The sequence below is a fragment of the Lates calcarifer genome, linkage group LG8, assembly GCF_001640805.2.
Source record: "Lates calcarifer isolate ASB-BC8 linkage group LG8, TLL_Latcal_v3, whole genome shotgun sequence".
In the NCBI taxonomy this organism is placed as follows: domain Eukaryota; kingdom Metazoa; phylum Chordata; class Actinopteri; family Centropomidae; genus Lates; species Lates calcarifer.
In genome coordinates, this window is record NC_066840.1 from 10,828,258 (window position 1) to 10,838,686 (window position 10,429).

A 10,429-nucleotide genomic window follows, 5' to 3' on the forward strand; every position below is an offset into this window, starting at 1 on the left:
TCTTACCTGACTGCTTTCAGCGAGGCCTGACATGCGCACCAGCTAACGACCCAGGTGTAGCAGGACATTTTAATTAAAGGTGGACTTTTTTTTTTCCTCCCCTGGAGAAATGGCTGGTTTCACAGCTAAAATGTTGTCAGTTAGCCGTCAAGTGTCAACAGCTTCTCTGTCTACTTTTGCCTGATATTGAAGCTATTATGCAAAGAGGCTGAGTGTGGTTCTTGATAACAGAAAAGGGCATATTCAGCATAGGCTAGTTGTACGTAAGAGAGGTCAGGTACAAAACATTCTTGACTTGCAAAGTAGCTTAATCTGCAAACAAATACTTGTGGACTTATTTCATTTATTGAGACCATGATGATTCGAGATTCCTGTTCCTCGCAATTCAGTATTTAAATAACATGCAAAATCTCAAGACAAAGTGTCCAGTGCAAAGAAATCAACCTGACTAACAGTCTTTAGGGCTGTATGCACAGACAGAACTGCACACAAAACAACATTGTAAAATATGTGAAGGGGTGGTTCCTACAATATGAATCATTAGGTTCAATAAATATTAACCCATCATCATGTTATTCAGTGTCAAAGGTTGCTGAAAACTAAGGTTCTTCAATACCATACTGACAGTAACATCAGTTTCCTCAGTGGTTCACACTCGCCTCATTCTCTTTAATTGAAAGCAAGAAATCAGATGGAGGCTGACATAATCTTATGCATTATTTCCCTGTCAACAACAACAAAGTGCTTACAGGCAGACAGCCTGCTCAGACTTCATCTCTTGTACCACTGGTCTCTGTTGCTGGGGGTGAGGGTTTAGGCCCAGGTTATGGTTGAGCACCGCTGGGATAACTGGTCGGAGCGAAGGGTGAGGTTTGGTTGAAATTAAGATAACAGGAAACACCGATCAATGAGGTGACAACACCTGCCTGATTTTTATCACAAGTACCTACCACCTGTTTGATGAGAGAGTGGTAATTTGAATCCAGGTTATTTCTGTGTGGACTTTGCATGTTCGCCTTGTGTCTGTGTGGGTGTTTTCCTCCCAGAGTCTAAACACACAAAGGTTTGGTTCAGTAAAGCTCTGACCTGATAAAGATTCAGAAAAAGGATGAAAAGATGGCTGATCAGCAGCACTCTCTACTGGCCACTATGTGAAAAAATACTTTGTATGAAGGCCATGCATGACATCAGTGAGACATAATAATGTATTTCCTAGTTTCAATTCTTCAAATTCAGTCAGTTTGGCTGTGATACAAAAGATTCTTAGCAAAAGTTACCCCTAGTATCTCTCACATTATATGATGAGAGCAAAGGTAGTGGATAGTTTGCATAAGTAAACCACAGTTTTGCAGATAGCAGACTATACTTCGCAACACTCTCTCTTTCTGCTTCTGTCTGCCTCACTTCTGTCTATTTATGTTTTTATCTATAACAAGTGTAAAAAAAAAATTCCATCATTTTGACCTTAGTGTTACTTAGCAAAGTGCAACAAACAGCACCAGCAGCCTGACTGTCATCGTTGCCAACCCTCTCATCAAACAAACACACAAACATCAGTATTGTTTGCTGTATGAACTTCCAGGAACGGCTTTATTTGCATCAATATCAGTGTTTACGATCAGTTCTGCTGTGCCTTTTCTCGATGCAAAAACCATTAGGTTAGGCAAAGCAGAGCAGGGCATCATTCAACTCTGTGTGAGGAGACAACACCACCACAGGTACAGTTAAATATATATATATATATATATATATATATATATTTCCTTGCTTGATAGTGATATATAATACCTCATGTAAAAAGTATTCTATTCTTAATTCTATTCTTAATCCTACTCTAAACCCAAATCAATCTTTTTCCAACAGAGAATGGTTACAAGAGAGATATTCTTACATCTTTTGTTTGGTCATCTCTTCATAGGTAAGGAGCCTATGATGTGTGTATGCAGAGTGTATGTGTGTGTCTTTTTCTTTTCTATGAATATATATATATCTGTTTAGCTCTACACATTTATTCTGTTATCATAGCTGGCGATGGCTCTGCCTGTGTGTGTCTGAGATGTATATACACTGTATAATATACTGGAAATGTTATGTAGCAGCTAACGTACCTGAAGATAGCCTGCCATTAAATAATTCTGCTTTGGAAATAAGTTCTTCATGCTATTCCTTCCATTTCTGTTTATCCCATAGCTTTTTGCAGTCAGCTCAACCCGACCACTATGTGCACTAATGGTTGGTGTCATTTTCCTTCTCATTTGTTTACTTAAAGATAAATCCAGTTAATTTCACATACCATACCATAGATGCAGTAATGAGGTTGACTCAAACATGGCAAGCAGGGGGGACTCGAAAAATACACTGATATCACTACATTTTATCTTAAAATGAACTTTATGAAAACGTGGGATGTGTCATGAAAGCTGTTTTATAAATTAAATGCTGACTGTGATTGTATTCATTTCCCGTCATGTTTTCTGTTGTCTCTACATGTGCAGATATGATAGTGGGAGAATTTGAGGTTACTATCACCGCCTCCAAATCAGATGCAGTGGAGGGTGATGATATCACTCTGACATGTAAGCATAACCTTGGCAATGTGACGCTGACATTTGGGTGGAGGAAGGATGGGAAGGAACTGCAGGAACACAACAACAAAAGTGAGCTGTTTCTCAAAAACGTGCTGTTGCCCAATGCAGGCCAGTACATCTGCTATGTGAATAGCACATATGGCTGTTACAAGTCTCCGCCACACAAAGTCACTGTAAAAAGTAAGTAGACATCTCCCTGCCTCTACATTATGGTTGTACATTTTAACTCATTAACCAGAAGCCTGAATATAGTGCATTTTACAAGTTCTAAATTGAAAAGAATTGAATTGAAATGCTTAAATGACTCACTGACCTATGATAGCATCTGTCTGTCTGTGCCTCTGCCTCTGTAACTGATTGGGTGTCCTCATCCAGGCAACAGTGAGATCCTCCTGGTGATCTGTGGTGTCTCAGCTTTGGCCTTGGTCGTGATTATGGGTTTAATAATGAAGTTCAAGCTGAAAAGAGACAACGGTAAGAGCTCAGCTCAGGCTGTCTGTGTAGGGGCCTAATGGAACAGAGAGTGAAAACTATTTAGAGCAAAAAAGGAGTATTTTGGATTTATTTTGGAAAACACACATTTCGTCTTTCTTGATGAAAGCTGAGCTAGATAAGAATTTCAATACCACGCTCAAGTCTAGACATTTTAAATGAAGCTGGAGCCAGAGGCCAGTTAGCTTAGCTGCCACTCATTCAGGAAATAATTCAGCATATAACCCTTGTAAAATGTGATTATTGCTGAGCTTTAGAGGTGCTGGTATATGGACTTTGTCACATTTGGATAGAGCCAGGCTAGCTGTTTTCCCTTGCTACTAGTATCTGTGCTAAGCTAAACTATTCAGCTGCTGACCCCAGCTACATATTTTGCATACAGACAAATTGTTGAACTATCCAGTTCATTTTTGCACACTGCTAATCCTAGACATACAGATATGAATTCTCTTCATGTACATTATCAAGTGTGACACTACCACACCCCCACCCCCTGTGTTTCTACAGCTAAACACAGACAGAGAATGGCGCAGAGGGCACAGAATGGGAGGAATGATGGTCCAGCTCCAATCACACCAAGGGAGTCCTAAATAAGAAACTATCACATTCAAAAATGAAGTAGCCTACTGATATTGTTTCATAATCTGCTGTTGTAGTATTTGATATAGAAATAAATAAAGTCTTTAATTCCTGTCTTTGAGGCTAAGTGTGTGTGATCAGGTGCGGTTACAAGCTTATGTAGGGGCCATTTCCAGACCAGGGTGGATCCATTGTGTAACACAGCATTCATGTTAACCACACCCACTGACCAGAAAGCCTGTTCAGTTGAGGAAAAGAGCCTAGAAATGTTTTTAATCCAGACGCAGGCATGCTCCAACTAATCCTGCTGAATGCTCTACTCACAGGAACGCACACCACACAGAGCAGCTTTATGGCGGCTGGCATGTAATGGATATATGGGATGATAATGCTTTGCACTCCTCTCCAAGAGAGGGATAGGATGTGGGATTTGAGATTTGACTTATGAACACAGAAATACTAAGTTCCCTGCTTCAGCAACACGATATAATCCTTTAAACTTTATGTGATGAGCTCTATGCACACTGTCAGTCATCATGCTGCCCTAAGTGTCTTTGTTTTTCTGCATTAACAGCACTTTTCCCCCTCAGCCATATGGTAACATGTCTGAACTTTTTTCCCTCCCCATAATATCTGTGTGTGTGAGTGTGTGCAAGGAAGGACTGTTTATTCAGTTTCCTCCTATAGCAGGTGGCTAAGGGATAATCCAGGTAAAGCCAGTGCAAAGTGGAGATGGAGGGATGGACAGAGGAAGGGGGGGAAGGGTGGATGGGGTGGCCTTTGCATGGATGACTAGGGCTAATTCTGGCCTCCTAATCCCAGTCCCATCTACCCTCCCCCTCTTCCTGCTTGCTAACTCCACGGCGGCAGTGAGGAGCAATTGACGCCCAGGTAGACATTACTATCACGTACACACATAGCATTTAATCCACCTGAGTTTACAGAGGAGGAAGAGGGAAAAGGGGGAAAAAAAAGACACTGCTGGTACCTTTTTTCTGGATAGCTAACCTGGGTGACCTGGATAGCTAACACACCTGTGTGAGCCTCACTGGAGAATGTAGCTGCAGCCCTCCAGCCAAGCCACAGGAAACACGCCACCATGGGAGAAGCTCAAAAGGTAAGTGACCTGATCTGGAGCAACAGGACTTATAAAACCAAATGTGAACCTTTGGTATTTGTGTGATACAAAAGATTTCCTCTTAGGTTGCTATTGCTTTGATGATATGAACCATCAAAGATGAATCATCAAGTGTTTTACAGAATTTCTATATGTAGATGCAGCTCTCAGGCATGATGGTTGGAATATATTTGGCCTTGTCAAATTGTATTGATACAATAAAAAAAACTATGATTATAAATCTAAGTGAAACCACTAATCATGACTTTGATGTATAGTTAATCACATATACATTGTGGTATCTGTCAGCTTGAATCAAATATTTAAAGCTACAGTGCGCCTTTTGTCAGTAGTTTGCAGTTGTGCAGTCTTGCTTCAGACTAATCACAGTAAACGGTGCACCATTATATGAACAGAGCTATAATCAATACCCGTACTTTTCTAAATGAAGTAACAGATTAATTCTTAGAGAATGGGGGTGGGAGCTATACAGCTATACAGTAGCTGCAGAAATTAAGGCTGGAGATTGGTTGGTGGATGGGCGGAGCAAGATGGACACGCATATGTGTGTGCAGCAGTGCTGTGTGTAAGGGTAGCTTTGACCTCAAATAAGAAAGAGGTCAGTGGGATTTTCAGTATGTCTTAAAACTGTGTCTTTTTATTTACCATGCAATAATGACATAACATTACAAAACTGGAATATCAGATGACAAATGACCTGTCATGATAGTCTGATTTCCACACAAGATAAGTATATTCTACAAGTAGTGGCAGATGCTGTGAGTGCTGCAGTCAGTTTATGATTTGTATGGCACTATTCCTCTACCTCTGTGCAGGGCTTACTCTCTGTCATTGAGAAACTGAAGGGATCCACAGAACAGGAGGTCAGGATAGTGCTTCTGGGGCTGGACAACGCCGGCAAGACTACCCTGCTGAAGAGCCTCGCCTCTGAGGATGTGAACACCATCACGCCAACACAGGTGAAAGTGAAACTGCTGTATATGATGAAACTCACCTAATCACACCCACACATCGTGACCTTAAGGAAAGTCAAGCAAGAAATGCCACAAAACTGACTGACACAATTGTGAATTATGGTTTTGTGTCTTTCATTTCATCACGAACAGCCAAGCCACTTTATAACATCAGTGTGTTTTAGATAAATTTGGCATATCTGCTGGATATTCCCTCAATATTCCTCAGTAATATCTTTCAAAAGATATTTTGCATTTTCATGGTACTGTAAACCAGCATTAGAAAAGGCAGAGGGGGGGATTGTATCTAATCTTGTGAGACCAGTTAGACCAGTGCACGCTCTTGCTCACCGTAATGAGCTTCAGATGACCTTTGCTTTTCTAACTCTCTGTGAAATGAATCGATTTGTCCTACAGTACACATGCTTTAACCACTAATGAGTAAAATAACAAAGTGAGGATGTCAGGTCATCCTGTTATATCATATGTTAAATAACCTTTTATCGGGGATAAACCGTGGCCTGACGTGACCTTCCTGATCTGCATTTTCCGGACACATTCTCGGAGAAGATCCTGAGCAACGTCCCTTTTTTTGTCACCCTCTTCAGATGTGATTATCTAACCTCTAATATGATTATCTAACACCCTTGCATTATTCTCACAAGACATGGAGCAGATGCACTGCTGGGTCGTGGACAGTGTGACAACTCCTCAGACATCAGACAGGGAACAGTGCACTTCACTGTGACATGGCAATAGTCACCACAAAGCTAAATCAGACTTGACACATAAACACATAGACTGCACTTGATCCTTCCAGTCTTATCTTCAGATTTGCTCCTCAGCTGGCCCTCGGGATAAAGTTGTTATACAACCTCGCCGTCTGAGACAGAAAGGAGCTGCGTTATGAAAAACAACTGCGGATTAACACAGTGACCACTTCCTCGTCAACACCTAGAGCATGTGTTGCACTCCTGCTGATACATAATGAGAGTGCAACACAGATTAACCAGTGTTTAACTTAATATACACACACCTGTGTCCTGCTCCATTGCTGCTTAATGAATTCCTCCATAACCATTCACACCGCCCTCAGTTTTTTATGAGGGCGGTGTGATGTGCAGTGCAGTGACTCCCTCTTTGTGTTTCTCACTTCAGGGCTTCAACATAAAGAGTGTTGCTTCTCATGGCATGAAACTCAATGTCTGGGACATTGGAGGACAGAGGAAAATCAGGCCTTTCTGGAAAAAGTACCTGGAAAACACAGACCTCTTGGTGAGTGACCGCTGTAAACTTCATTCAAAGTCAATTCAAACTTAACTGTCCCCATGAGAGACTGGTTTAGCCTTTATTTGGGTCGCCGTTAGCTTCTTCAAAGTTGTTGCTAGTCACGGAAAATACACAACAAAAAGAACATGTAGGAAGCAATAAAAGGGCATGTCACTGAGGAATAATAAAACACACACTGTTACAGTATTTATAGAATAAGAGCTGATACATAATGTTTAATTATTCAGATGAGGAAACCACATATATACACAAGTTAAACACTGTAAATGTATCCTGATTAAGGGATTTCAGATTAAAACTATAGTTTTATGGGACCTTTTTGAAAGGACATTTTATTCTTCAGTAAAACTGATTTGCTTTTGTGCAGGACAGTTTTATACTAAAAGAGAGATGTGCAGACAGTACAATGCTGAGGCCAAAAAGGGAAAACCTCAGCCATGACTTTTGTTGTCGTTGTTGTTTACCTGTAAAAAAAATAAAATATGAGTATGACTTCACTGTTATGTATTTGCTCTTTCAGATTTATGTTATCGACAGTGCAGACAAGAAGCGGTTTGAAGAGACGGGACTGGTGAGCTTGATATAGTTCTCATTTATGCATACAACTGCATTCCATAGAAAAACTACCTGGAGTTAATTAAAATGAAAGTAATTGTTCTGAGACGATAACTTAATAAAAATGGTCTATGTGCAGGAGCTGTCTGAGCTGATAGACGAGGAGAATCTAAAGGGCGTTCCAGTGCTCATCTTTGCCAACAAGCAGGATCTGGCCACAGCGTCACCAGCCAGCGAGATCGCCGAGGGACTCAACCTGCATACATACCGGGACCGTGAGTGGCAGATTCAGGCCTGCTCAGCTGTGTCTGGGGAGGGAGTTCAGGTCAGACCCCAACTTTGATTTATTGATTTCTCCTTCTGATGGAACCTCATTAACCAAATAATAGTGCTCCCTGCCTCCCTGCTGTGCTGAAAATCAACTGTCTGAACAACCTCTTTGACTTTTGATTATTTTCTATCTTTGAAACAGTTTGAACTTGATTATGCATCTTATCTAGACAGTGTTATTTTCATTCCTCCAACAGGATGGCATGAACTGGATTTGCAACAACATTGTGAACAAGAAGAAGTGAACCAGCGTCAATGCCGCCTGAAGTCAAACTGAGAACCAGCATCTCATAAGGGATTTAAAAAATATTTCACATCAATTAATATTAACACACCTCACCTCTGGCAGATCCTATTCCCCTCACAGATTTGAATGATAATTTTGTTTTTACAATTTGTGTCATTTTTATGAAATTTTTGCAAACATAGCTAATTTAAATGTAACATCTCTAGCTACAATAAATGAATTAAGCACTTATTAATCACTGTACTACCCTAAAAATTTATGTTTTTGTTCCCCTTACCCCAGGAATCTTTGTCTGGTGAATCTGTGTGCTTTCTTAAATACTAAGAAAACCAAGCTGAGTGTGTAGCCATGTAGAAGTGATGGGGTTTGTCAGTTACATAGACATCAGTTCAGTGTGAGTGTAAAGTACATGTTTTGAGATTTTTGACAATAAAATAATTAGTCCCATATGCTATTTTGCTTTCTTGTGATCACATTCTCTGACCATGCATGCGAACATATGCGCATGAGCAATAATAGCAGACACATTAATGGTCAAGTGATAGTTTTAACAACTGTCACTGAAAGACAGAAAATGCACGAATGTGTCTGTACATGTCAACGCTTCCCTGAGTGACGTGAGGAACAATAACAAGTTGATCCGCTGCTGCTCAACTGTCATCTTGCTTTATTTTCACACTAAGGTGACAGGCTCTCACGCCGTACAGTGGGAGCGAGACTAACTGAAAAACGAGAGTGAGAGAGAGAGAAGGGGAGTCTACAATTATGCACTTGCATGGCAGAAACAAGATATCAAATCTTCAAGGCAGCAGCAGAACAAACAGTGCAGGAAATTACACACAGAGAGGCTGACTAATTTTCAGCAGGGACACTTTTCCTCAAAATGTTTGTTTTACATGTTAATTCCGGGACTATTACGTAGCATGCCGCCTCTCTCTCTCACACACAGCAGTGTGTGTCTGTTAGAGCTCGTCTGGATGCCTTTTCACAGAAGTACTTGGCCACATTACACCTCTCATGTCCAGCTGTGAACACTGTGTGTGTTCCCCAAGCTCAAATACAAACAGTCTACTTTGTGGGAGCAACTAGGTAAAATCCTTCTGTTCTGAAAAACATTGTTCAGATTACTGATTTCAGAAGACCTCCTTTGTCTCAGCCCACATATGGTTCATCTCCTCTGAGACTACAGTGGTCAGAAACCTCCCCAGGACTTGAAGGCCAGAAGGCCCACACAGCCCTGTGGTCTTTCTTTGCATATTTGTCCTTTAGACTGACCTTGGTGTAGGCTAAGTTCTCCATTCAGCCATTTTGGCTCTACTCTGCTGCAGTTGGACTTAATGGATCTTTTGTTTCTTTTGTCTGGAGCTGTAATTAACTATCTGAAAGCACTCTAAAATCACATCAGCTGGCAGGCTTTGTTCTGCATCCTCCTCTACATGAATTTATGTTAATGAATATTTATTCTTTTCTTTTGTCTGGTATTTGTGAGTGGTTTTTAAAGGGGGAAAAAAGCTGCTTTCTGGTTTTAAGTGTTAACAAAATTACTGAATATCGATGGAATAATTGAGTCATCTCCATGGCGACTAAAATTTGGAGCAAGTCCTAAAACATTTCTCTTTTTTTTTCAGGCATCCACTCTCTGAGGAAGCACAGCAGGGGTGTGGGACCAATTACAATTTGTACTAAAGGAGCGTTATGGCTGTTTGAAAGAGACCAGACGGCACAGGAGCTGGGGCTGGTGATGAGATGAGTTTGCATCTTGCAGTGTGTTGTTCAGTGCTGCTTCTTTTGGCTTCTTTAACCAACAGGTGGCAGCATTGGAGAGCCTGATCAGTCTCAGAGCTGAGGCGGAGGCTCTGCTCTTTACTAACATGCAATTTGGCACTGTCTAATTTCACTAATTCTATTTGCTGTTCCGAAGCTCATGTTTGATTGGGCAGATACTTTTATTCCTGCACAGTTTCAGAGAAAAACCAATAAATTAGAGGCCAAAGCATTTTTTTTATTTTTTGCAGAGTCCATACTCTACAGGTGGTTTGGCCGTGCTTTCTGTAGTTTTGAATCTGTGCATATTTCACACTCAGTGCACTTCCATCTGTTTGAAATCTCAATACAGGTTATCTCTGTATACTTTAAAAGCACTTTCTTGAGGTGATATGATGTCACTTCCATGCTAGTGGCCCCTCAGCAAGTGTTGCCATGGCAACCCTCCCTGTTATTCGTGGTCCACCAGTCACCTCTCTTCTTCAATCCAGCC

General features: G+C 40.9%; 2 protein-coding genes across 2 annotated transcripts; both read left to right on the forward strand.

Annotated features, from left to right (window-relative positions):
* The first annotated feature begins 1,615 nt into the window (after positions 1 to 1,615).
* LOC108899206 (carcinoembryonic antigen-related cell adhesion molecule 6) lies at positions 1,616 to 3,775 on the forward strand. The gene is made up of 6 exons (XM_018699512.2): positions 1,616 to 1,718; positions 1,864 to 1,918; positions 2,191 to 2,232; positions 2,496 to 2,768; positions 2,964 to 3,062; positions 3,588 to 3,775. Exons 2-6 carry the CDS (start codon positions 1,867 to 1,869, stop codon positions 3,668 to 3,670), a joined length of 549 nt encoding a protein of 182 aa, XP_018555028.1. The 5' UTR covers positions 1,616 to 1,718; positions 1,864 to 1,866; the 3' UTR covers positions 3,671 to 3,775.
* Positions 3,776 to 4,666: 891 nt separating this feature from the next.
* On the forward strand, positions 4,667 to 8,609 carry arl3l1 (ADP ribosylation factor like GTPase 3, like 1). Its single transcript, XM_018699511.2, has 6 exons — positions 4,667 to 4,776; positions 5,613 to 5,756; positions 6,909 to 7,025; positions 7,561 to 7,611; positions 7,735 to 7,920; positions 8,123 to 8,609. Exons 1-6 carry the CDS (start codon positions 4,759 to 4,761, stop codon positions 8,168 to 8,170), a joined length of 564 nt encoding a protein of 187 aa, XP_018555027.1. The 5' UTR covers positions 4,667 to 4,758; the 3' UTR covers positions 8,171 to 8,609.
* Positions 8,610 to 10,429: the final 1,820 nt, after the last annotated feature.